The sequence below is a fragment of the Seriola lalandi genome, unplaced genomic scaffold (genome assembly GCF_002814215.2).
Source record: "Seriola lalandi dorsalis isolate HSWRI2012SDOR001 ecotype SW California unplaced genomic scaffold, Sedor1 jcf7180002054581, whole genome shotgun sequence".
In the NCBI taxonomy this organism is placed as follows: domain Eukaryota; kingdom Metazoa; phylum Chordata; class Actinopteri; order Carangiformes; family Carangidae; genus Seriola; species Seriola lalandi.
In genome coordinates this window covers 1,335,111-1,363,031 of record NW_019525134.1, presented here as the reverse complement: position 1 = coordinate 1,363,031, position 27,921 = coordinate 1,335,111, and the positions used below count along the sequence as shown (strand labels likewise).

The following is a 27,921-nucleotide window of genomic DNA, read 5'->3' as shown; positions in this document are numbered from 1 at the left end:
TGATGGAAAATGTATATTGATCTGAATATATTTCCTGTATTTAACCATGTATACATGTATTTCATTTTTTTATGTATTTAATTCCTGATCATTTATTTATCTAAAGGTATTTATCTGTCCTGACTTGTTAGATATACAAACCAGGGTAAGATGCTCCAGGTCATGAGGGAAAATGCTCCTTTACAATATTTTGGGTTTATAATAACAAGGTTGTAGTAAGTTATGATTTAATTACAATCTAAATGTGTGTATATGTAAAATAAAATAGACATTGTTCTTGAGGTGGCGTAATGACTTACCATACTATGACCTTTTTTTACATTTTATGCCTTACTATACTATGATGTTTTTTTTAAACATTTTATATCTTACTATACTATGATGTTTTTTTTTAAACATTTTATATCTTACTATACTATGATGTTTTTGAACATTTTATGCCACACTATACTTTGTTGTTTTATCTTTTAGCATACTATGATTTTTTATGACCTTTTATGCCTTAATAAAACATGATGTTATTTTGACATTAATAAGCCTTACTATACTATGTAGTTTTATTCCTTACCATACTATGACATTTTTATGACCTTTTATGCTTTACTATACTGTGACGTTTTTTTTTTTACATTTTTATGCCATACTATACTATGACATTTTATTCCTTAGTATACTATGACGTTTTTTGACATTTTCATGACTTACTATACCATGACTTTTTTTATGCCTTATTGTACTATGAACTTTTTATACCTTATTATAATGAGATTTTCATGCCTCACTATACTATGACGTATTTTGATGTTTTTGTTTCTAACTACTCTACATATTTATATATGTATATGAAATTCTATGCCTTACTATACTAAGACATTTTTCACATTTGATGCCTTATATGAACATATACTGACAGGATTTAGGATGGATATGTATTTATGTAACATACGTGTATAATATAAATAGTCATACTAAAATACATGTTTGCATTAAGAAGACATGTATGTAAATATATGATATTGTTCTAATTTCTAACAGTTTTCATATGTAATTTTTACATATTTAGGCTATACCTTAAATACATATATGATTTTACTTCATATGTACATACATATTATCTATAGAAATTCAAAACATGTACATATATTACATTTGCATATGGGCATTCCTGAATGTAAATTCAGACCTTATACTGGCATCAAAAAGCCTCTCTGTGTTTTGGAGGGGTGGTGGGGTTGTTGCGTCCCTACCAATGTTGAGACCAAGGCTTTGAGTGAGACGACAGACAGGAAATCAAAGGCAAAGACTCGATGTTGAATAATTTATCAAAACATTTTATTTTCTTGAACAACAATACAATATGTCACAGAAAAATCACAGAGGGATTTAAGACAGGTCTGGCTCAGGTTTTCTTCTATGTGAGTTCTTTTTGAAACAATAAGTGCAGCATAAATCAAACAAGTTAAGAGGAAAAAGAGCATTATTACATCCTTCAAATAATATTAATAATTAGGACAAGACACAAAAAACAAACCCCCGACGCCATTGAAAGTCACATCCCTAAAAGTCTCTGCAAAAGAGTCAAGAATTACGACTACTGCTAATGCTCATAATAAAACCACTAATGCCTCACAAGATTATGAATTTCATACAATGGAAATAAAGTTAAAAAAGATCTTTTATTTATCTGTTCGATACAGTACAAAGACATCATTCCATTTCTCTTCCCAGTAAACTGTGTTGAAATGGTTCGAAGCACCAGCTGGTTGGTTTGAGCTGTATCAGTTAATTATGTTCATACATAAGTATATGCTGTTTAATGAGGGGGCATTGAGGCAAGGAGGGGTCTAGCACCATGAAAATTAAACCGCCCCCCTGATTGCACTTCCCCTATCCACACATTATGATCATACTACATTTTTAAAATACCTTGTAGCCCCTTATCAAGTGAAGTACCCTTTGAAATGCAATAAATATATAAGAAAACAACCATGTACAGTATAAATAATGTCACAATTTACAATTTTCCATTTTCTCTGTGATTTAAAAATCAGAAACTGACAACAAAAAGAGGTATAAAAGTGGGAAGAAACTCCCATTGCAGTAATTTAAACTAGATTGAAACAGGATATTTTTTAGGGTGTATTATAATATAGCAACAACAAAAACAAACAACTCAGGTGGACAAATTTGACCATATACAAATTAGATTTTTGATTGAGAACAAAACTACATAAGTCTTCTAGTAAACCTGAAAACAGATACATTATGTACATGGAATGGTGTGCACAGACTAATGAGGGAAGGGGTAAGATCTGAAAGGGGGGGTTATTAGAGTGGCTTCACAGCAGTAATACTGAACACCCATTTAAAAGACAAAGAAAGGCCTAACCAGTGAATACAGTCCAGTGTGGTACGTGATAACCACATTTCATGTCATTAAAAGTACTCTGAAGTCGAGCTACACCAATAACTCAGTTGATATTAAGTTATTGCAGGAATTCTTTTCATCTTAGTACATATGCTAATAAATCTTCAGAAAACAAATCTAAAAGATCCTTATTAATACTGTTTGTTTATGTTATGTATTTATAGAAACAAATGCTATTGGTCAATATATTTTCCGTTGTTATAACATTTAAGCAAATGCAAAACACAACATGACAAAAACAATTAAAGAAATAAAAAATAATACCTATAGTAAATCATCAAATTCACATGTCACTGAAAAAAATAAATATACAAAACTTTGGAATTTAAAGCCAAAGTTCGGACTTTGTTGCATCAACATAATGAGAGCTTTTGTTTTGAAGGACGGTCTAAATGATGGAAAAAAGACATTTAAAAACAAAAACTGGGCTTTTTTTTGTCATGTCTCAGTTCGTGGGCTCTTCCACAGGTGTAACTGGAAGTACAGTGTATGAAAGCCGGTGACAGTGCACGGAGCTCAGCCTGATGGACGGATGTGTGGAGCAGAATGGAAACACTGAAGCGCCCTGCAGTCTGATCATCTGTCTGCCCTCGTCGGCTTTTGCATTAGAAGATTATGATTGTGTGTCTCTTTGGACATATACAGTATATATATATATATATATATATATATATATATATAACTTTTTGCAGACTGCAACGGGCACTTCACTGACACAAACAACTATAGTGACCCCCACCTCATACAGCGTCTATGCACACCACTGTGTATCCCGTAAATTCATTCACAATTTACAATTATTAATTTTCTCTGTCATCTAGAAACAAGAACGTAGCAACAAAAGAGGTATAAAACTGAGATTGTGTCCCCATTTCAAAAATAAAAACAACACTATGTCTGTTTTCTGGGTGTATCATAGTAACCACAGCAACAACTATATAGCTGGACTTGTGAAAAAACAAATAAAAAAAAAAACCTCATTTTCCATCTACATACTTGATTTCCAACTAAGAATGAAACCATATTAGTCCTCTAGTAAACCCGTATTTTAGAGAAACTGATAAAAGTTTTTGATTTGTTTTTTTATACTTACATAAAACCTTATTTGTGTGAGTTTAATCCTCTAATTACCTCTCCTCTAAATACAGTTCACAAGGCCAATGTGGTGTACTTCTAGGCTGGTAAAACTTTTTAAGTATCTAACGAGAATAAATAACATTGGAATAGCACCTCAAAGAGTTTACAGACAGGAGTTACAAATGTCAGAGTTTACCTGAATAACAAACAAAAACAGAAACCAATACGATGCCAAATGTGACAATCAGCTACTTCTCCTGTGAAGCAATTCCCCTGCTGGTACGATAGAATCACAGCAAATTCATGGACATATAGAATAACTAGATTGGTGTAAAAAAGTTCTACTGAATTTGCATAAAAGTACCTGAATTAATACAAAGAACTGGCTACTTGACGCTTTTGAATCACAGCAGTGTCCGTTAAACATATAACCTGATTTTCAGTGCTAGCAGTGCTCACATTGTGTTTTCTTTTTTTTTGTTGTTTTTGTTTTTTTGTACACGTCAGAAATGCTTTTCATGAGAAGTACCAGTCTAGTCATTCTATTTCAAAACACACGTCCAATCAGCAGCTGGTATGGGGAAGACAGTGAGCTATAGTTGGATTGGCTGAGTATCCATACCTTATTATGTGATGTAAACAATACCGAGTAAACGTGATTGGCTGATTCAGAAAGTGTTTGCAGGAATAGATTGCCTCGAAGGCAACATTTGTGCTGCCATTAGAGTTTTGGTTATGGCTGAAAGACACCAGGGAAGAGTCGTCACTTTGAAAAGGGTGATGGAGCCTGAGGAGGAAGAAGAGAGGAAGACACAGAGCTCAGCTGATCACTTAAGAAAAGGCGTGTGTGCAGATTAAATCATCACTTAGAAACCAATCATCAATTAAAACCAATTCCCCCTGACCAGATGTGTGTATTTATTTTACTTTGTGCTGAACTGTCATGTTAGCCGGTTGTGATAAACATTTCCTGTGAATGAAACCAGTATATAAAACCAGCACAGTGTTAGAATAAATGATAATGGTTTTACTGCAGCCACTGGGTAAGGAGACAAACTGTTGGGTCTGTGAGCTACACATCACATATTCCTTATATTACTTACTTACTTATATTTTTTAGATTGAAAATGTAAAAGCAGCCATTAGCCTGAGTTCATGATCAAGCTGTTTGGTGAAACGATGCAAAAAATGATCTCAGACACTTGAAAGTTGCTGTAGAAACATTATAATCCAACACAGTGAACGATTAGTTTGCATTAGTGCTTTATGGAGTTTACATTTTCATCTCCCACTGTTACTGGACTGATGTGAATGCCTTTATTACAAACGTCCTCTGTGATGAGTTTTTGTGATGAGTGCCAAAAGGAAGGCAACAGACAAACATGGAGGTTGTGAAAAGATGTGATGTAAATGTTTCTTGCATTAAGAGTTGTTTTTAGGGAAGTTAGTTTCTTTAAAGGCACCAAGAGTCGAGTCTTTAAACCTGACTGCAGCTACTATTCAAAGAAATCACAACGTAAACTTCAACAACTAATAAATGCATCTCAGAATTCACTGAAACATCTAAAGCAGGATTCAAGTCTCTTCATACTGATTGTTACAGAACACTGCAGTGTGCTTAGGAAAGCTGACCACAGAGAAGTTGGTGAACTAAAATCACTGCTCCCTAACACATCTGGGTGATGAACATGTGTGTCATTTTTGCCATATCTCAAGTGTAATTTGTCATAAAGTGTTTGTCATTTTTTTCTTCAGCCTAGTATTTGTGATTGATCTGGGTGGAGCACAGTGAAACTGTCGGTGCCTAATCTGAGAAGAACTGTAGCAGAGGAGCATTTGGCTTTACTGTTACTGTTCAGGATTAGAAAGTGACACTGACCAGCGTGAAGCTGTCGTAGGTTCTCATCAGCTCCTCTATTCGATACTGTTCCAGCACCACCACTCCTGCCAGACACGGGCTCTTAGCTCGGGCACAGTCCTCACAGTGCACCACGTAGGTCTTCTTACTGCTGTTCTCACTGGTCACAAACAGCAGGTCAAACACCTCCACCTGCACAAACACAGTTTTGGTCCCACGGCTCATCAAACATCTACATCCACATGCACAGATGCACAGTTTCCTGTATGGACAGACAGGGAGACTCACGTCACACTCATTGCAGTAGTAGGCCGGCTCGTCCTTCACACGGCTCTGGTAACAGATCTTCTTCCCTGCAGCCACCAGCTGGTCTCTCAGAATCTGGATGTGCTTGATGGACTGCATCAGGCAGTATCTGAGAGAGACAGAGAAAGATATGAACACACACACACACACACACACACACACAGATGGTAAACATGCACAGAGACATCTCACTTGATCATCTTGAAGGTATCCTGATCGGTGATCTTGATGGTGCGAGCCACATTCCAGGAAACATGGATCATTGGAACGATTGACTTAACCTTCTTCACCTCGTTCCACTCGAAGCGCTCCAGGGCGAGTTGATATTGGTACGCTGGGAGAGCAGAACACACAAACAGCAGTGAGGCTGAAGGTAGGCAGCGTGTTAGACTGTATATTTCATTTGTAATTCGAGACGAAGAGCAACCCCTGACCCTCAGGGTTGAAGCTCTTTCTCTCTTGGTCCTTGTTGTAACTTACAGTTGAGTGGTCCCACGTTCCAGGCGATGTTGTTGCACCAGCCCACTGCCTGGACCCAGTGCACAGTTCCTGCATTAATCCACACCAGGTCGCCCGGCCTCTGAATGAAGCGGTACACGGGAATGTTGGAGCTGTAGAGGTCCTCCAGGACCGGCCACCAGGACCCTGTAAGGTAGTCTACTCCATGCCTGAGGGAAACCGTGAAATTTAACAGGTACACTTACTGAAACCTGCATCATGTGTGAAACCTAACCGCCTCTTCACTCACTTCTCACAGAAGTTATTGATATCTCCCCAGTAGTTCTCATGGACAGCAAACCACTCACAGTCACCAGGTCCGATGTTGATGTTGACGGAGCAGAAATTGTTGTTCTCTTGGTGACCTGGTGAGAGATGCAAAGAGTCGGTTTATGAATCTAAAACTTCCTTCGTTTGAAACATTAAAACAAAATGTAAAATCATAGGATTACAGGCGTCCAGTTGTGATCTAGGACACACGCTAACCTGGCGTGCGGCTGCCTGGCACCTTCATGTAGAGCTGGACCGTGTTCATGCCCAGGATGGTGTGACCGACATGACTGAGCATGTTGTTGCTGGATTCCACTCGCATGAAAGCTGGCAGCTTCAGCAGCTCCTGCAGCTGGGGCTTCCACCTTCGAAAAAAAACATGTGGGGCGATGTGAAACAATAAGCGGCTTCGGGTTTGACTGATTTCAATAACTTCCTCTCACCTTTTAGGGTCTGACAGATCAATGTTGGTCCCAAATTTGATGATCTTTCCGACCGTTTTCTGCTCTGAGCTGAGGGAAACAACAAAGTCTGAGTTTGAATGTTGTTCACACAGTGACACAGTGAATCCAACACAAACAGATCACAGCGTTGTGCTAACCTGGGTGTGCTGGTGGAAAGAACAGAGTGGGCTTTACTGAGGACGGGAGCAGAACTGGCTTTAATGGAAGCCGAGGCGGGACTTCCTTTACTGTTGGCTAACGTCAGACCGGCTTTTGCAGGCGCTGCTGGGTCTGAGGTCTCGGTCTGCTCTCCTTCCTCTTCATTCTCACTCTCCTTCTCCTCCTATAACACATCTACATGAGCTTAGCTGACAGGTTGGCCAACAGCTAAAAAGAAATACATCATTACATCATTTACTTTGGAGATCCTGGACAAGGATCCCTGTGAATTCAATCATTATTTACCTAACACACGTGGATTTCATCGGTCCATACACTTGACCAGCTGATGATTAACAGAAACATACATACTTTACTATACTTTGATGCACAATGGCCCTTATGCAAGAGCATTTACAATTATGCATTTACATACATGTGGAATCTGAATTGGATTCACCACAGTCTGTTTACCAACTGGACAAACTTGTTGTGAATCACTAATTTCAGCCTGATGAGGAAGTGCACATTCATCTACATCTGCCTGTCCGGCCACGTCTGTGGGTTTCATTTTAATTGAATTAAAGACAGTTTGACATGAAGTAAAGCAAATCCGTCTACCACTTATATGTCTTAGTTTTATATTTTACTTTCTTTAAATCTTTATTATATTTAAACTCTGAAATCATTCAGATTAAGACACTGTGATGTCAAGTCTAATGAGTGTTTCCTCCTCAGACAGAACATCTGTGCATGACGACAGGTCTGGACACCTGGTGTGTGACTCTCCAGTGAGGCCCTGTAAAACACGCACCTCTGGTTTTGTATAAGAGTTGTGATACAAGCGGGTGTAAGTCAGTTACAGTAATAATGCATTTAGCACTGAACTGTGTTGTGTTCATGTGTGTGCCATGAGGGAAAATGTCTACCTGCAGGCTCTCCTGGAAGCTGGACGCCTGGTACTGGGCGTATTTGGCGATGGTGGTGTGTGAGCGACTGCTTTCACACGGCCACGTCTGCGCTGAGCCACTGGGATCCCAGTTCTCATCGGCCGGCTGCTGAACCTGAGTCCTCACCTCCACTGCATGGTCCGCGTTGGCCTCCACCAGAGATTTGGTGGAGAACAGACCAAGGTCTACCGCAGGGAGCAGAGGTAATGATCAAATAACAGTATCTGCCTGATAGTTGTAAAATACACACACTGAAATATGGAAATACATTCAAAGCAGCAATTCTCAATACAACCTCCCTGTAGCACAGCCATCATGTCATGGGTGAGCAGACATGGTCTGCATTCAAATATGGATCATAAAAACATGTGATGTCTTGTGTACAGAGTGTGTGACAGTGCAGCTCTGTGTGGTGTCCTATTGGTGGTTTGGTGACAGAGTTTTGGTCGACAGTTTTATCCGGTTTCTAAAACCTCACAGACTGTGAAAAGATGCAGCATCCATGTCAAACACAGTGGAGAGAAGATCTCACACATATCTTTATTATAGAAATTACTGAATATATCAAACATCTAAAAAGTCTACTATCTGGAATAATAATGATTAATGATATTCTGTGTTCATGTATGAAGAATCAATGCGGCCTTCTCTTTTCCGGTCTCTGCTCCTGCTCCCTGCCTGTTTCACTATTCAACAAAACTTTAGACTGAATGTAATTTGATCAGTTCTGTTGGGCTGAATAGAGTAAACAGAGTGTGCAGTAACTTAGCTGAGATGAGTGCGGTGGATAAACTTACTAAGGCGGAGGGAGCCAGCAAGTCCTCTGATGACAGTAACAGCATTTTTGGGATCGGTGCAGAACTGAAGAAGAACTGGAGAGAAGGCGTCCCTCTTGCTCTCCAACTGCAGAGACAACACAGCAAAGCAATGAACGTATTCGTCTTAAAAACAAATTAAAAACACTCACAGTTGGCGGGAAATGTGCTGCCATTCAAGAAATGTTCCAAGTGATTTTAAATAAATCAAAGTTATGTTGGTGATTTACAGTTTTTATTCATATACAAACAAGACTTAGTGTCTGCAGCTCTGCGTGGCTGTAACTAATTAAAATGTCTAATGAATGTCTGTACTGTATTTATTGGCAATCCATCCGCTAGTTAGACTCACTCTGAAGCATACATGTCAACAGGACCCTTGCTAGCTTGGCTAAAAACAAGATTTTAACATTAAATACTTGATGATTTTACTTGTTCGGCTGGGTAGTTTTGATTCTGCTGAGCTGTGAGGACTCACATAGATACTTGGTGTTGGAGGGTTAAGCTTTTCTCGAGGAATGGGGGTCTTGATGGCAATGTTAGGTTTAACAGAGAAAGTGGGCAGCAGGTACGACTCCTTGAATTTCCCCTTCACCCTCGTCCCCCTGGAAAAAGATGACAGAGCGATAAAAGATGAAAATTCATCAAGAGGAACAAGTTACATGTAAAAGCCGCTCTGTTTAATGAGACACCCAGATCTCTGTCCGAGAACTCACTTGCAGGCTCTGATCACTTCAGTTGCCGTGTTTTCGATGTTGATCTTGGAAAATGGGATTCTTTGCTCCTCCACCTCTGATATGTTGAACGTTTGTCTTCCAGCACTCTCCACTTTAATCAGGAGGATCTTTAGCTCCTTACACAAGCCCATGGACAGCGCTTTCAGTTTCAGTGGATCGACCGGAGCCAGTGAGCAGGGAGGTTTACTTGCTGGTGTGGAGACACATAGTTTGGATGTGTTGATTGTTACAGTTGACGCTGAGTTTGATGTCTTGGTATCCTTTTTTCTAGCTGCTGACGATTTCTTATTTTCCAACTCGGCTTCCTTCCTCTCCGTTGCTACCTTTACCTCGGCGTTCCCGCTGTCCACCTTCTCTCTCTGGATGTCTTTGCTGTGCGGGGTTTGATTTTCCTGACAAATCTGGCCCTTCATACTTTCTTTGAGAGGTCTGGGTGAGCTTCTGGAGATGACTGGCTCCAAGGATGAGATATCCCTTTCTTCCAAATCCTTTATTTCATTTACTTTGTTCTTAGGGCAGATGACGCTGCTTTCCTCTGCCTTTATCTTTATCTTGATCTCTCCTTCTCTTCCTCCGTCCCTTTCCTTTTGTTTTCTTTTTCTGTCTGTATGTCTGTGTTCTGTCTCTTTGCTGTGCTCTCTCTCTTCCTTGGTGGAAACAGTGAGGAGGCCGGTGAAAGAGGTTGTATTTGTGGTGGTCAGTCTCAGCTCTGCACTCAGCGACCCGTCCAAAAGAGATGACTCAATGCTCCGAGGGAGGGTCTCTGCATCCTTACCTTCTTGTTTTGCTTTCATATCATCCTCTGTCTCTTCCTGCTTCTCCTGCACCAGGGCGTCCACACCGGGTTTACTCAGATCCGTCAGACTGTGGGATTTCAAACGTGTGTCTGAGGTACTGTGAGTAGGTGATTGATTACTGGGTGTAGACGATGCAGTGGGATCTGAGTTGGGGGAGAAGTCGTGATGCTCATGACAGTGGATCTCCGCAAGAGAAGAAGAGTACTTCACCCCTCCTGCAGTGACAGCAGGGGGCCCGCCAAACGGTCCGCCTCGACACGAGACCCTCTGGCCTCCGAGGAAGGTGGCCAGGCTCTTGAAGACATCATCCAACCCCGCTTTATGGTGGCGAAGCTCACGAAGAAGAGAGCCAGAAGTTTCCCCACTGCTGTCCACGTCGTCTTCCTTTTCTTCCTCAGCAACTTGTTCAGCTGTAGAGGGCGGATCACAGTCTTCAGACCTGTCGTTGTGGGAATAATCAGCCAGAATACTTTCACAAGGCTCCTTATTCATATTTTCAATGCTCTCGTTGTCTACAGGAGGAGGAGAAAAGCACTGGGTGGGGCTGGGCTGCAGGACAGGTCTACTTATCACTCCCTTTTCTAGCTCCTCCTCATCCTCTCCCAGAACTGATACTGGAGATCCCTGCCAGCTCAGGACAGGTGGAGTGTTTGCAAGGTTGTCTCCCATTTCCCTCAGATTTCCCATCACAGCCACAGGCTGGAGATCTGGAGCGTTGAGAACTCCTCCCTGGCTTCTGTCTTTGCCGTGGACGGGCCGCTCTAAGCTGACAGAGCATGCTGTACTGAGTGGTGCTAAGGCTTTAAACAAAAGTGTAGGGAGGGTTTCATCAGGCTTTTCTTTTGTTCCGTCTCCTGATCGGGATGAGACGACGGTGGGTTTCTTGCTGGTCTGATTGGGGCTTGTGTTCCTGGGAAGAGACTGCAGGAGTAGATTCTTGACAGGGAGTTTCTGGGCACTGTTGCTCTTTTTGGACATTTTGTGATTTTCAGATTTTGAGGACGGCTGTGGTGAAGTGCAGCTGGGATGAGGAATATTGGCAGATGGCCTGTGTGTCCCCTCTGCTCGCTCACTTCTCACCCTGTGCTTGTGTTTGGATGTTGACTGGCTTTGATTCTCCGGATTTGTCGACTCCATTTTACTCGTTTTAACTTCTCCTGAAGAGCTGGAAGAAGAGACGGAGTGGGATGTCTCCTTTTTTGTGATTTTCAAACCTAACTTTCTTTCTTTCTTAAGTGATTTATCTCTTTTCTTTTTTCTGTCGCCCAATCTTTTCTCTTCTTTTTTCTTCCGCCTTTTTCTTTCTTCGCCCTTTCTGTTTGTCTTTTGAACTTCTCCCTTTCTCTCCTTTTTCCCCAGCTTATCTTTTTGTTTGAACTCAGGCTTTTTGTGATCTTCCACCTCCTTCTCGGACTTGTTTGCTCTCGATCTGCTGTGGGGCAACTGTCGTGAGCAGAGGGGCTGTGAGGTCTTTCTGTACTTGATATCTGAAAACCTGGGTTTTGGACCGTTGTGAGATGTAAGAGACGTTGTGGATGTCAGGCTAGGTCTTGGGGTGTGACTGGGGCTTCCCTGGAGTTTCTGCTGTCCACTGAGGCCAGGACTACACTGACGAATGATTGATGGATCTTTTCTGCCACTGGCTGCCGTGTATGACGAGGGACTGCAGGGAGCACGTGGACTGCTGGCAGTAGAACCTCCATCCTTAGGACCGCAGAGGAGGGATGAGTATGGAGGAGAGTCTGCACCAGAAGACTTGGAGAGGGCTGGATCCCTTGAATTTCCTCTTTGATGAGTGCGTTGAGGTTCCTGCAGAGTTAATATTACAAGATTAAGTCAAATCATATCTAGTATATGTGCTCTTATTCTGAAAAAAGGAGAACTTTCATATCTAACATACGTGCTTGATAAATCTACACATTTAGTAACAGCTTGTAAAACATAGACGTGTTTCTGTGTTCATGCTGTTCCTGTGTTTGTTTCTTACTGTGCTTTGTTTGTGGTGATGGCTCCGTGGGTCCTTCTCCTCCAGAGGGTGTAGCGGGGGGTTGTGCTGTAGGGCTCTGGGGTGGCCTGTGTGCCGCTGATAGTGGTAATGATGGTTTTGGTGGCTGTAAGGCACACGGGTGTGGTCTGCTGGTGAAGACGAGATTTTCCGCTCGACCTTCCCTCTGCTTCCGTGATGTGGCGGTCTGCTGCCACAACTCTGGTTGAGAGCTGCTAGGCTGCTGTTACTGAAGCCATGTCCTCCAGCTCGCACTTTAGAGGTTTCCTGCCAATTTCAAGACCAACAGAAGAAATTAACAAGGAATTATCACTTCAGTTTTTTTCAGCAAAAATTCCCTGATGATCTTACCTGTTGCTGTGTTGTTGAGGTCCTGTGGTCAGAGTGGTGGCAAGGACCCGCCCTGTCATTAAGAGGCCTCCAGTCATCTTGGTTGCAGCGGTGGTGGCGAAGTGGTGATGGGGCGTGGGCAAGTAAAGGTAAATGCCTTGATCCTGGATGAGATGACTGAAGAGACAAGCAGCGAGATCCTGTCATACTGGATGATTTACCAATGGGTGGTGCTGTTGCACCGAACTGAAATGTCATGTGCAGATATATAGGCTGCGTTTAACAAAGGAATCAGAGTTTGTTGTACCTGATCAGGGCCAGAGTCCCTCCTCCTCTTAGCAGGACACTCCTCCCTTGGGGATAAGGGGTGCTGTGGGGGTGGACTGTGCTGGTGTAATTGGTCTCGCCGCTGATGGAGGGCTGGCCGTTTCCAGGGGCCCGGCCTGTTGTTTATCAATCTGCCTGGAAAGCTCCTGCGGCAGTCTGTGGGGGCCCATCTCTCTGGTGGGGACTGGAGTTCTCTGTTGTTGCGGTGCAGACGAGGACCCCCATGCTAACAGTCAGAGGCAGAAAACGTTCAGCCATCATCAAAGAGTCAAAAGACGACACACTTCTAGCTGCAATAACAACATTGACTCCTTTGAAAAGAAGATTGTTCCTGATCTGCATGGCTCACCACAGAGTTGCTGAGGTTGTTGTCCCAGGATGTGTAGCGCTCGCCGGGTCCTGTTAGGTAACCGTTGTTGGTGGTAGTTCGGTTGTGGAATGAGCGTGTGGAGTTGTGATGCCAGCTCTGGGCATCAAACAGCTGCTCTTTACCATCCCAGAGACGTAGATGCTGCCTGTGCCCCTTTGAGATACCTTTGTCCTGAACATGGTTAACTGTTCTCTCCCCCCTGAGAAAAAGACCCACTGAACTTAACAACAAGTATCATGGCGTAGAAAGAGATTCAAAACAGCGACGCCACAGCATGACACAAGTGGGACTTCACATGTCAAGTGAATACTCATATCCGTCAAAGCGTCAAGTTCTGTTGCTCAAATGGCAAATTTACAAACGTTTCCCTCCATCCATCCAAGTAACAAATACATGACAGCACAAAACCTTAAAAGGAGATAAAGAGAAGCAATAGAACGTGTCACATTTTCAGTGCAGTGTATGAATGATGAAATTCTTACACTCACCTATTATAAAAACGACTTGATAGTGGATGATGTGATTGATTGCGCCCTCCTTGGCATCTGTAGTAATGACAAAAAAAACAAAAGAAAGCTACAAGGTTAAAGCCAAACTTGTACGTCTTTCTGAACCTGTCATTCTTCTTTCCCAGTGTTTTCTGTGAGTATATGGTCTTTCCCTGATTGTCTGACTCAACAGGACCTCAGTGGTGATACAAGCTTTGGCAACCGTGATAAAATAAGTTTTAAAAAAAAACCCTCTTTGACCACACTGAATTGGCATGGCTTGTTAATCAAGTGTCTCTGCTAGGATTATTTAACCCCAACGATCATAGTCACACGGCGGCCATTTTCCTCTGAAATGCTGTAACCCAATGTTGTACTGCTGTGAAAATCCGAAGGAAGATCGACCTATATTTCAAGGTAAAACTAAATATTTGATAACCCATGAGCTACAACAGGTAATGTTAGCATTCAACAACTTCTTAGCTAACACTACTGTTTGATAGAGCTACATGACACAATAGGAAAGAAATAGATTCATTCTGAAACATCAACACAGATCTCGAACATGTTTTGTTCAGCCTTCAACACACTGGATGTGATCAAGCTTGGAATGTAACGTTAGCTGCCCAGCTATCTTTACATCTGGTTAAGTTAGCAGTGATGCACTTGCTCCAGTGTCATATTATTGTATCATTGATGCAGGTTGATTATGAAACCAAATAACATTAGTTAATGTTTAATGTTTGCACAAGCAAGTGGATTCATCTGTCATCTGACAACTTTAGTAGCGCTAACATTGACATTTATGTAAATTGCAAACTTCACTTTTGCTAGCCTAGCATTAGCTTACAGTGTTTCCAGTGTGGGCCGGTCTGTCCTTCAACATCTGACAAATTCATCTGCCCATTTATCACCCCCCCCCCCCCCCCCCCCCCCCATGTTGATGGAACTTATGCAATGCAATTATTTAGAGTTTGAGAGTCATACCTCTTTATCAGAGTCACAACTGTCTCTATAGCCACGACCACATAGACATAGCTGAAGTTACAATCACATTCATTGGAGCTTCCTCCAGCTGCTGCGGCTCAATAGTCTGTGGCTTCTCTCAGCTGCAGCTGAAGTTATGGTTTCATTCACCAGTTGTGTTTAAACTGTGAGGCTGAGTCCATGCTCACTGCTGCAGCTGAAGTATGAGCTGTTCATGAATATGCTCATCCCATTTTCAGTTAATCAGTCAGCCCCATAAAGTGGTGCTTATCTTAAATCAACCCAGACAACAAAGGCTGGAGTCCCACCTGCTGGAATGACCCTTGTTGGGGAAGTTCAAGTCTCAAGTTGTTCCACTCTCCACTCCCACTGAGTGGAGAGTGGAACAACTACCATGTTTAATGTAGTTGTATTGGAGGTTTATGTTATGGTTTATGGTTTTATGTCATAATGTATTTATCAGTAAAGAAAAAGTACATAAGAGTTTATTTCCACTGCATCTGAAATGATATGTTCAGGTAACACTAATAATGTCCTATGTGCGTTGATGGTGCTGCTGACCTGTTTGTGTGGCTCCAGACGCGACTGTTCACAGGAGCCCATTGTCCTCTGTTAGGTCCTCCAGCTGGATAGGAGTCCCATGTGTTACGGCCAGAGTACAGCTCTGCTGGGTGATACATGCAGCCTGAAACACACATGTGCTTTAATGCATATGGTGTTAAGATTTTGAATGAACATAAACAAATAAATAAGAAAGTATGACTACATACTGTGAAATGCAACACAGAAGTGCTGCCACTTTCAAACAGTCAGATTTATCCACCGGTTTGCATTGTACAGTTTCATTTGTGAGTAATTCTTACACTTACACGATGTGTGACAAAAGTAAGGGAATATTTAATCCTGAAATGCTGATTCAGAAAACTGTTCGACTCACTGACTTATTCTTTTGAAGAAGCCCCAAGGGAAGGAGCCCCTGATCAATTAAAGTGAAATCCAATTAACGCAGAAAGTGAACACTCACGAAACACAACATGGAGCGACTCACACACGGGTATATTAAGGGTTTGATGACATTTCAGCAGCTAAACAATTATCTATGTACATCTCATTTTCTGTTACTCATGCACATGATATATATTTGCATTTAAATAGACACACACACACACACACACACACACACACACACCACACACACACACACACACAGACAAATGTGCTGTGGTTACCAGTCTTGGTCTGTATTTGAGAGGCCCTCCACTTCACACCTGAGAGCAAAACAACAGCCTGTGGACAAGACACATGGTTGAGAGATAAATTCTGTGTGTGACTAGAGAGAGAAAAACATGTATATATTATACATACTGTATATTATTATTATTATTATATATTGTTATATTCTATACCATGTCCACACATTAACTTTGTTCTGGCTTAACGACAAAAAGGCTTTGTGAGTCTGTGATGAACGTCAGCACCAAAGTGTCATTACAGTAGATTTTATTTCCTCATGCTGCATTTTCTGCTGCTCTGTATCTGTTCAGTGGTCATATCATCAGTCAGCCAGAGCTGCATTGTGCATTCAGTCTCTCTAATCGCTGCTTCCCAGCAGCCACCACAGCCAGTGGCTATCCAATGATGAAAAAACATGGCAGTAAGACGAAGGACCATGGCAACCTCCCTTTAAGAGCAAAGAAGAAGAAAAATCATGGCAGGCAGTGCTGCTATAGAGTTTTTCTTACCCCTGATTCTCAGAGAGAACTGCTGCTGAATGCGTTTCAAATCAACATGGATCTTCTATCTTCAGGATCTACGTTCTTTTTCTTTTATTTGCTTCAGGTACACAAACTTCCAGAGGCACAGTGAGTTCTATAGCTGCCCACTGAAAACTGATCCACTACACCCGGTTGTGTCTCTGCTGAGATTCAAGTTGTCTCTTATTGTCTGATCATAAGTTCTAATTCCAAGCCTCCCAAGCTTATTCTGCCTGCTCTCATTTTTATTGATTTTTTCCCTTTGTTTAAAACTGAAGAGTCTCTTCTACCAAGGACAGAAGAGATCTCTTCCTGTCTCTATTGCTGCTGTCAGACACTTCAACACTGACGACACTGTGCTGAAGGAAGCTGACCTTGTAAAGATCAACTTTGGTGCACCGGTGATAGGTTGCAACTCAACATGCATTCATTTAGCACAGCTTTCTATACATAGTCTGAACAGCCACTGTGGAACATTTACCACTTCCCCAGCGGTGTGTTTCTTTGCGCTGCAGGTTTGTTCCATGAAGGTTTGTTTGTGGTAAAACTGTTGTGGTGTTGTGCTATAATAACCTTTCTGTGAAAGCCAAAGTCTGAGCCAAGTGAGCAGCCCCTTCCTGAGCGTCCACTTCCAACCAGTTGCTGGAGCAACTGAAGCCAGACACTTCTTACTGCTGTGGCTTTAGGCTTTTTAGAGTCAAATGCATTTAGATTTATTTTTAGAGTAGGAAGAAGACATGAGAGACCTTTATGTGCATCCAGTGTCCGCTGCTACGTACGGTCAAGTAGGACTACATGACTTTATCCTAACATACAGCACTGTGTGCCATCAGCTGCTATATAAAGCTGTACAATAGACAAAAATGTCTGGTAATATCCACACTAATCCTCATATCTCATGTTCCACTACAATCGGCTTTTTGAAAGGCTAGTTTTATGAGCTTCTACAATTTGCACTAATTCTCCAACAACCTCTTCATCATCGGACAATATTTTGCTTTAAAGCTGTCTTTGCTTATCTATAGGATATTAGATATAACCTCTACATATCAGGTCAGGATATCAGGTTATACAGGATCTTGTTTGGATGACTTTATTCTCAGAGTTGCCTGTTGTTTGAATCTGTTTCCAAAAATGTGACACAAACAACCTGTAAACTGTGTTTCAACTTTGCGATGTTACAACATTTCTATACACACACCATCACCACATGCTGTTGACCCCGAGCTTTCTAGTATTGAGCAACATTACACAGAGAGCAGATGATGTAGATCCTCTCAGATTGGGAACACACACTTCTGTTACAGTGTTGGGGGGGTAAAGTCAACAACAGCTTACATTTGAGTCTATGCAACAATGGCTCACTTCCTCCAATATTTAACCCATCTGTGCGGGGGTCATTTGAAACATCTGGACTTCAGCGCAGAGGCCAAATGATGTCATGTGCAAAAGGGGTTAATTTTCTGTTGCTCCACAGTGAGAAAACCTTAAAGAAAAGAAGTGCGCACTGCAAACAGGGCAGTAAGTAGCAGTGCGTTGTGTTGAATACCAGCTGTATAGAATTACTTTAAAGATACTACAGTGCTGTTTGTATTGTGGTGTGTCCGTGCACAAATGATGCTTTACACTTTAAACATTTCACTGCTCACACTGCTGGATGGTTGTCACCTCCTCATGGACTAAACCCGCTGTCTGCTCCCTTCAGTCTGCTTCCTCTCTGCCTGCTGTCACCAAGGAAACCCTGGTCATCTCTCTGTCACCACACAGGGAGAATGGAGCATGGGATAACCATGCATTGTCTCTGCTGCTCAAACTCCCATTTGGCTCTCTAACCTTTTACAATCTCACCACATGAATCCCGATTGCCAGGTGCAAATCGGACACATTTATTTGAAACCTAATAGTGTGTGTGTGTGTGTGTGTGTGTGTGTGTGTTTGTGTGTACATGTTGATCCCTGTAACCAATCTTACCTTGCAGTGAGCACTGAGAGAAAAGGGGGAGACAGACTCTCTGGTCCAAATTCAATGATGCCGCCAGTCAGGAATAGAAAGACAGCAGACCTGTGCAGTCTCAGATCCCTTTAAATAGACATGCTCATCCTCCGCTCGCTGGCAAACATACACAGACACACACAGTGGAGAGAGAGTGAGGAAATACCAGTCATTTGGTGCACACATGTACAAGACAGGAAGGTTTTATTGTTTCAAATCAAGGACAGTATCTCTCGTCCATCCCTCAGGTATTGCTGCACTTCTCTTCCTTTCTATTCTTGTCTCTCATCTCCTACAACACATGCTGTCACACTCATCTGCACTGTTGCATTTTCTGACCCTCTCTAGACAAAGAGGGAGAATGAAATGTAAGAAAGAAGGGAGAGGTTGGGCCAGTAACCTTTGACAGGCAGGCAGGCTTTCTTTCCTCTTCATGACCCTGCCCCTTCGCCTTTTGCTATCTTCACTACTTGTTTCAACAAGGCTTATTTTCTTTCTTGATACCCAATATGCCAGCCTCCTTCCTTTCTCTCTCAGGCTATGTGCATGGCTCTGCCTATGCCTCACCCTCCCTTTTTCTCTGCACGCTGTGTCCTTGTATCCCTGGCAACCGATGATATCATTTAGTCCAGAGCTAGGAGCAAGGCCTCAAGCAAAGAGGGGAGTGTTTGCGCGCGCGCGTGTGTGTGTGTGTGATTATAACATGGAGAGAGAGAGAGAGAGCGAGAGAGAGAGTGGGGGATGGAGAGAGTCCATAGGATTTAATGTATACTTCTACATCTCTCTCTTCTTTTCTCTGCTCACTCTTCTCAGATGTCTGCAGCAGTTGTACAGCAGCTCTGTCAGCTGAACAAACATTCAGTGAGTAGTGAGGAAGTCTCTGATCTTAAAACACACTCTGTGTCCTCGTTTGGACAAATCAACAGTTTGTCACATTCTTTCACATCTCATACCATCTGGAGCTGCTTGCTAGCTGCAGTGAACCACTGCAGATGTGCATCTCTTGCTGAGACTTTTACGTGTGTGTGTTTGTGTGTGTGTGTGTGTGTGTGTGTGTGTGCGCGTGTGCATGTGTGTAGTAAGGATACTGCTTCCTATACCATAAAAGGAAGGATGGGCTGCACCAGACCAGGCCTGTCTCTGGTGGCTCCTAAGCTAGCTAACACGAGGAGCAGAGACATGAAGAGAACAGATGGAGGGGAAGTGAGAAGCTACAACATGCAGACGGACAGAAGCAGCACAGACAACCCACCCTGAGTGCATGCACATGTATGATTTTATTGGATACAGGCCTGAAATAGCGTCACGATCACGGGGAAAAAAAGTACAGTATGAGCCGAATATCAATCACATTTCTAAAAATAACATCCCTGCAGCTCCGCTTCACTCTGCTCCATCCCCTTCTCCCTTTCTATAACAGCAGCTTCTCCCAGTGTATGCTCCATAAAGCACAGCCCTCTGAGGGGTACTGGAATGTACCAAGGCAAGGTCAAGAGCAAGAAAGAGGGGTGTCTTTTGCAAACAATGCAAAACCTACAGCTTCTAGTGAACAAAGACAATGAAGGAGGTTAACAGGTTCGGAGAAGACACTCCATGCATGTGTGTGTGTGAGCGCCAGACACCTGGTTTGTGTGGTTAATGGTAACCTACAATTGCACATCCGGGAGGTTACCAACGTAGCAACTGAAAGCATAGACTGGGTTCATGTTGCACATTGGGGACAATAACCCTAAATGTCCTTTTGTTTATTCTGTTTCAAACAACTTAAAAATGTGTCAGTCAAACATCTGAGCCGGTTATTTTATAAAAACACAACAAAGTGAGAAGGTTTGTGTTCAACAAACTGAGCTGAAGTTTCAGTGGAGCTGAGTGCTGTACAGTCTGTGACACAGTTTAGACATCAGGCTACATGGAGATTAATCATCACACTCTGTCACACTGAAGCTCCTGACTATTGTAAACCTCCCCCAAACACACACACACACACACACTCACACTACACACCACATGCACACGCACACACACACACATGCAGACATGCTCACGTGCAGACACATTGCAGAAATGTGAAATGATGAATGTAGTGGAGGGGAACTGTGAGGTTACACTTGTGGTTACATTTGAGCTCTGTGAAACTGTTGAATATTAGCCGGCATGTTTGTGTGTGTGTGTGTGTGTGTGTGTGTGTGTGTGTGTGTGTGTGTGTGTGAGCTTCATGCATGAATGTGCAGCACAGTCTGCAGACACACTGCAGTATGTTCAGATCATTCAGAACAATGACACACAGAAAACACAAAGATCAACACATGTAAACAAACACAGGACAGAAAAGAGAAACACACACATTCACCCTCTCACACTGTTCAATGCATGCAGTATATTTCCATTCAGCCATAAGCAAAAAGCACATCAAGTTGCTCCTCTGTACTTCTCCTTTACCTCTTTTGTTGTCTTGGTTCTCTTTGGTCCACACGCCCCTCTGCTCCCCTTTTCCTCCCTTTCACTCCTCGCCACCTTGTCTCACCCGATCCTCTCCTCTGTCTCCTTTCTTCCCCTCTCCTCCTCTTCCTGTTTCCTCACTCCACTCTCTGATGCTGGGGCTCTCATAGCAGACCGATCCATGTGCAGAGACCGACGGAGGCGGGCCGGCGAGCTGCCAATCACAGGACATGAACCAATGAGAGGGCAGAATCTCGTATCTCTAACATTTTGCAGTGAACAAGAGGAGGCAGGAGGAGGGGAAACACAGCAGACAGAGAGGCATGGAGGGGCTCTTTATTTCTCTCCCTCTGTGTGTGTGTGTGTGTGTGTGTGTGTGTGTGTGTATATATACATGTGTGTGTGTGTGTGTGTGTGTGTGTATATATACAGTATGTGTGTGCATGTGTGTGTGTGTGAGTAAGTGAGTGTTGGAACATGGCCAGTACAGTAGAGGAGATATTTTAAATCTCTCCACAGCTGTAAAAGAATCTCTTCAAGCTGTTACAGACATGTTTTCCCACCATGTCACTGCAGGTTTATTCACCTATGTGTGCAGAAAGATACAGACACGTCTCATGCACATTGTCATGGTGCCAACAGTTTTGCATTCACTCTTTTGAAATCCTCAGAAAGGAGGATGTTTAATGACTTAATTAATCTCAACACACATCACACAATCAGTGTGAACGATGGTTAAGTTTCTCCTGTTTCTGTGGACCAGGCTGGAGCTGAACACTCAGGTGTCTCTGTGGGTGAATTGGGGAGTGAGGCACAGTGAAATGGTGACAGACGGGCTGCAAGTGTTGGCTGAGCTCAAATGTCAAGTGACAGGATAACCGGGGGAGGTGGGGCTACAGCTCTTGGTTCATGAGGGAGGGCCTAGTCTTTGTGGCTCAAAATGCAAAACCACCACTCACTCCTCTGCTCATTTCACCCATCACCAACCAGCAACCAGCCGGCAGAGCTGTCGGCCCTGAGAGCAGTTAGACAGAGGAGGAGACGGAGGGAGAGCTGATGAAGAGCCAGAGGAGTGTGAGAGGGAAATGGTGGAAGCAGACTGCTGACAGATTTTTTTTTTTTTTGCCTCTGAAGTGCCTTAGCAACAGCCCCTGATCAGCTCAAACCCTATTGGTCAGTGCTCAAACCCATGTGGGTATTTGGACCAATCAGCAGGCTTTGGTGCAGAACTAAGTGGGGAAAGCTTCACAAGCCAGAATATTTGCTAAACGATGCCCCCTGGTGGCTCAGTGAAGGCCTAGAAACGGTCTCCTGGAGTTTCTGAGCATCTGCTCTGTTTGTACAGCCCCGAGCAAAAAAACATGTCTCATGATACAGACGTGATATTCTTAACTTCAGAGGGTCACACTAATGTGGATTTTAGCAGAGGTTACATTATTAACCTCTGATTTAATGTCACAACAATTGAAAATTAATTAAGAAACGTGTTAAGATGGTTTAAGATGGTTGAACTAGTAACTAATATTCTGATGGAATATCTCATGGTGAACTGAGTGACACAGGAGAAGAAGAAAAAAAAGAAACAGAGACTAAATACAAAGTAATGAAATGGATCGTATCGAACACTAAGAAACACAGATCTGCATCAGAATGTTCAAATATATGTGAATTTACATAGACATTGTTATGACATGGTACTGTACAGTCTAACAACCGTCTGCCAGTGTCTCATCAAGACTTAAGTCTTATCGAAAATCAGTATTTACCACTAACAAACCTCAGTATTTAAAAAAAAAAAGAGTTATAATTGTGTCTTTATGTATTTATGGTTGTGGAGCAGGAAATGGGAACAAGCAACAACCAGGCCTACACTGCCCCCAAGTGGACAATACATGTTATTACATGTTAACTTCTATGAATGTGCAGAATATGAAGAAGACCTGTCACCATATTCAAATTTAAAAGTAGAGAAGAATGGGTGCAAAAAAACTGTGGAATAGGTGACATTTTTTTATGTACTATATTAAATTATCATACTGTGTTTATTATATATTTCAAAATCATTAGATACAGTTTTGATACTGGGAGCCAGACAGAATCTACTGATTAATGACTTATCTAATTTGTCATTAAACCTCTCAGCTGCCTGGCACGTTCATATTTGTCTAATGGACTTGTTCCAGTTCAGTCACACATGTCTTTCTGTGAATTTTACTTTGACTGATCACATTTCCACACCAGTGTGAGAAACACAGAAGAGGGATTTATAACAATTAAGCCTGTGAAGGACTCTGAGAGACGTCCTCTAAATCACACAGGTGTCTCTGATCCACCCCAAGAAACAGACGGACAGATACAGAGGTGGAGGAGATGTAAATATCAACATTATTTTAAATATATTCAAGTTTCTAAGCTGAATTATTAATCAGTCACATTTAAAATAAGTTAACTTGATCTATTATCTTACAGTCACATATAGAACCAAACCCCAAAGTCCTGCTCCATGACTCACACTGACAATCACTGAAACATGTTGCGTGGCCGCTGGTGACCAGTCGTCTCTACTGATCGACATGAAACTCAGCAGCTCTGCCTCTCATACTGGAGCTGAAGCAGCAGAGGGCAGCTCAGCTGGCTCTGCACTCGGCCTGAATTTATAATTTTAATTGGTAAAAATGCTGACAGCTGAAAAATGTCTGTTCACATAACCGCATCATCAGCCCCAGCCACATAAGTTATGATTGCCATAACTCAAGATTAGATCGGAGAGGCAAGCTGGTCCCTCGATGAATAACAACACTCAGTCACTCAAATTGACTTATTAGGGCAGTGAAGGATTGTTGCTCCAGCTAATCTGACAAACAGTCTTCCATTTGCATAAGGCTGAATTGAGCAGAGGGCGACACAGGACAGCAACAGAAACTCCAGCCACCTATGCAGCACATTTTATTTCCTTTACATTTCAGATATTTAGATCGGTGGTTCCCAATCTTTTAATCAGACCGCCCCCCACACCAGCTGGAGTTATTTTAACAATTAACTATTTCAACCCTTTACTTTCACCTAAATGTTTCTTCTCTGCTCGCTTCCTGACTAGTTTTCATTCACCTCTTCGTCGCAGCTGACCCAGTGCGTGGATACATTTTTTTAACCAAATAATAATTTCTGTTTCTTCAAATTACTTGAGCTACTCCACGGCAGTCCCGCAGTCCCGCACCCCGGGGGTGTGAGAAACCTCGGTTTAGGAATCACTGATTCAGATGATGAATCTTCTTAGGACATCAAAAATGGTGGTGGTTCATGTGTTTAAAAAAAAAAGAAAGATGCAAATAATGAACTTGCGTAAAGCTGTTATGAAGGACTCTGGACAAAGAACCTATAGGAGAGGGTTTCACATGGATTAATTGCTCGGTACACACTGAGCTGCCAAAATAGGTCAAGCACGCATTTTGGCAGAACAGAGCGATTTGCTCTGAAATACTTCTACTTCACTGCAAATGAAGTTTCTGGATTTTCTGTTTAGTACTTGTACTAGATTATTTTCTTATGACGTTGCTCATTAAATAAAACACCAGCTACACTCTGCTCTAAATAAACTCCATCTGTACAAAATCTTATAAAACTCTCACTGCCTCTGATAATTGGGAACTGCAGACTTTATTATATTTCAAGTTTAACTACTGTCGTTGATGTAAGACTAAGACACACGAGCAGGAGTTTATGCACAGACCTTGACCTGAAAATGTCCGGTGCACGTAGACTCTCTGTCACTATGTTTAACTTTCATACTTTATCTCTCTTTGGCCCATTGGCTTATCCACCACTCACAGTGAGTAGCATAGTACCTCTGAACCATCCTGCTCACTGAAGCCCTTTTGTTCATCACTGAGACAGATTACACAGTTTTGCATTTTACCATTACACTGATGATAGCACATATGCCATGTCAATGTCCTGTGTCTGTCACACAGCACAATTCAATGACAGCAAATTATAAATTTAAACAAAGAAGAAGCAGAAAACTACTACACATCTGTCAGAGGAGGAAAAATATCTGGCAAGGAAGAAGTTTCATTTTGGCAGGTAGTTTGGGGTTTTATATTTTGTGCCAAATGGAGGCTTCACAACTGTAGTGACTAGTTGTTAAGAGAGTTTCCTGTGGTACTAAGGTTGATATGTAGAATAATAGCCTGGTAAAATATTCACAGGCAGTAAAGAACTGTCCTAGAGGAGCAGTTCCCCTGAACCCAGGTTGTGTCAGGAAGATCAAAATCTAAACCAATAATCAATCATATGGATGGTGACCTGTCCCAGAGGAGTCAGTGTTCAAGCATCTTACTGTTTGATTGCACTATCAGTGTGATATATCACCGCTATCACAAAGGTCAAAGGTCAAACCACAGCCTCATTAAGGATGGACAGGCACAAACCTGACGAGGTATTTGAAATAATTTAAAGAAATTGTGGGTTACAGTGATGCAGTGACCTGCACGTCCACGCCCACATGTGTTAGGAGGTCTGGTCACACTCTGCTTGCTTTGCATATCTGCTCTGTGACATTTAAATCATAACTGCAAACATCTTCAGTCATTGTTTAGTAGAAGAGGCCACAGGAGGACACGCTGAGGAGACGTTTTGACCATGAATATGTCATCGCCATTACTTTTTGCTCTTTTGATCGTCTGTTTTTTGCCTCTAATGTCGGCGACGGTCGTTCTAGATTTTAATCATGTAGAGAGATGCAAGGACTCCCTGTATATGGGGACACCACCACGAGGGATCAGCGACATTAGACTGAAGAAGATCTGCCAACGCTACGCAGACAAACCTCGGTTTGTGACCCTGTATGACCCCCAGAAGCGGATCCCAGTTTACTCAGCTTACACCTTCAAGAAAACAGAGGGAGACAGGCGTGTGGACTACCCCTGGATGTATGAGCCACAGGTCAGACACTTGTCTTTTAACTGGTCAGGTTTGTCTTTCAAAACTGGCATAAACTACATTCATACTGCTACTGCTCTTTCATATGTTCATTCTTTCATTTTAACCAGTTCAACTAGGTAGTTCACAGGGAAGTTAAAACGTCTTCAGAAGAAGACTCGGCCGCAGCTAAAATAGTTAAAGATTTAATCTAGAAGCAAGGAGAGGCAGGGAAAGGGGAAACCCAGAGGCCTAACAGACAATACCAGCTTTGTATTATTTCCCAGCAGATCAAAGCTGCTGTAACTGCTGCTCTGTGTCTCCCCAGCTGGCAGAAATCGATGGAAATGGAAACATGCTGCCCTTCCCCACCGGCTACCTGCACATGAAGTTTGAGGACAGCCAGGCCGTCCTGGATGACTACTCTGACGTGGTTCTCTACGAGAGAGGTCACCTGAACCCGGACCAGCACCAATCCACCCCTCATGACCGCGCTGCCACCTACACCCTGACCAATGTGGTCCCAGAAATACGGGAGTTCAACATCGGGCCTTGGCGTGAGTATGAGGAGAGGATCCGCGTCCGTCTCAACAACTTCTGCCGTGGCACCGCCTACATCGTCACCGGGGTGACCACCAGAGGCAACATGATCCGTCGCAACAACCAGGACCGTGTGGCCATCCCCGAAGATGTGTGGTCTGCTTACTGCTGCACTGACTACGACCGCAACTCACCCCACGATGTTCGCATCCGCTTCCCGTCCCACGCAGCCTTGGCCAAAAACGCCAAAGAGGGCAACAGCGTTCATGAAATGCCGGTCCAGGAACTGGAGATCTTTCTGAAAAGCAATATGGATGTTGACCAGAACCTCCAGCTCTTTTATGACAACTGCATCTCTCCCTCACCCCTTCCTCTGTACCTGCAACACACCATCTGAAAGCTCTGCCTGTTATACCCTGTGTGTGTGAGTGTGTGTGGGTTTAAATTAGTTAATGGATAACAGGAGACGTTTCTGCTTTTCTTGCTCAGTCTGATACTGTCAGAATTTTCTGTAGTGGTAATTTAAAATTTTCCCTGTAGCTCAGTTATTCTCATAAAAACTTCTAGATAATACTAAAGGAAATGAACTGTTCTTTCCTCAGTTCTAGATTAACGTGTTCTTTCATCATATCTCTAAATGAATTATTTTACAGGAGAGCTACTTGGTTGGGAGAAGAACAGATGTGTGGGAGGTTATGCAAATCGGCTCATTTAATAAAATATCTCAATTTACTGGCCTGCATTGTGTTTCTGTTGCTTATATTATATGTGAAGTATGTTAGATAGAAAATACTGAGCTGGGGTTGAACACAATTTCACTAATGTTTCATTATTGTAACAACAAAGTGACACAAAAAGACAGAAAAAGAGAAAAACAAGGCGTCGTCCTGTTTTACTAAAACTGAGGTCACCTGTAGTTATTGACTTTACATGCTTGTGACATGTTCTACATGGACATATTATAGACATAGGTTGTGGTAAGCTTAGAAATAACTTCCTTCAAATTATCGGCCATATGTGTGTTTGAATGTTTGACCAGTTGTAAAAATTGGATTTGAATTTTTATGGCTTTGTGATGGGTTTTAGTGGCTTTAATCATTTTGCTCATCTGCTAGTAGTAAAAGTCTTTTGAATATAACAAAAAAAAAAGAAAAAAGAATTTGTTGTAGAGTTCTTTAAATTTTTAATATAAAAGTTTTTAGAAAGGATTTGAGAACCCTTACAAACTTACCATCAAATTTTCATCATTTAAAAGACAGTGAGAATAATGAAAAATTACCTTTTTGAATATCTTATCATAAAGCACATTGGACTTTTCACATGTTGCTGAAGAGAAATCCAAAGGCTGTCAGTACAGCCATCAAGACTGAGTCTCCTCTTTCAACAGAAGCTGGTTGATTTGAGTTGGAGGCAGGCTGACCTTCTCTATAC

The 27,921-nt window shown here is 42.3% G+C and overlaps 2 protein-coding genes across 2 annotated transcripts; one reads left to right on the top strand and one right to left on the bottom strand.

Moving 5' to 3' along the window:
• Positions 1-1,315: 1,315 nt before the first annotated feature.
• Positions 1,316-21,187, bottom strand: kdm6bb (lysine (K)-specific demethylase 6B, b). Its single transcript, XM_023418270.2, has 22 exons — positions 21,031-21,187; positions 18,571-18,708; positions 16,075-16,132; positions 15,407-15,530; positions 13,859-13,915; positions 13,350-13,569; positions 12,981-13,226; positions 12,695-12,850; positions 12,326-12,610; positions 9,521-12,147; positions 9,283-9,409; positions 8,787-8,892; positions 7,969-8,174; positions 7,039-7,223; positions 6,881-6,949; positions 6,654-6,802; positions 6,418-6,532; positions 6,150-6,337; positions 5,862-6,003; positions 5,652-5,778; positions 5,385-5,555; positions 1,316-4,292 (listed from the first exon to the last, which is right to left on the bottom strand). The coding sequence occupies exons 4-22, from the start codon at positions 15,523-15,525 to the stop codon at positions 4,269-4,271; spliced, it is 5,319 nt and encodes a 1,772-aa protein (XP_023274038.1). The 5' UTR covers positions 15,526-15,530; positions 16,075-16,132; positions 18,571-18,708; positions 21,031-21,187; the 3' UTR covers positions 1,316-4,268.
• Positions 21,188-25,634: 4,447 nt separating this feature from the next.
• LOC111663815 (endonuclease domain-containing 1 protein) lies at positions 25,635-27,222 on the top strand. The gene is made up of 2 exons (XM_023418151.2): positions 25,635-25,974; positions 26,279-27,222. The coding sequence occupies exons 1-2, from the start codon at positions 25,672-25,674 to the stop codon at positions 26,885-26,887; spliced, it is 912 nt and encodes a 303-aa protein (XP_023273919.1). The 5' UTR covers positions 25,635-25,671; the 3' UTR covers positions 26,888-27,222.
• Positions 27,223-27,921: the final 699 nt, after the last annotated feature.

What these genes read in the sequence shown, in the direction of transcription:
- kdm6bb (XM_023418270.2), bottom strand. Translation starts at nt 15,525, where the DNA reads ATGTATCACCCAGCAGAGCTGTACTCTGGCCGTAACACATGGGACTCC. An exon ending in ATCACCACAAACAAAGCACA is followed by an intron (nt 12,148 to 12,325) that starts GTAAGAAACAAA and finishes TTAACTCTGCAG; the next exon opens with GAACCTCAACGCACTCATCA. An exon ending in CTTTCCACCAGCACACCCAG is followed by an intron (nt 6,950 to 7,038) that starts GTTAGCACAACG and finishes TGTTTCCCTCAG; the next exon opens with CTCAGAGCAGAAAACGGTCG.
- LOC111663815 (XM_023418151.2), top strand. Translation starts at nt 25,672, where the DNA reads ATGAATATGTCATCGCCATTACTTTTTGCTCTTTTGATCGTCTGTTTT. An exon ending in CCTGGATGTATGAGCCACAG is followed by an intron (nt 25,975 to 26,278) that starts GTCAGACACTTG and finishes GTGTCTCCCCAG; the next exon opens with CTGGCAGAAATCGATGGAAA.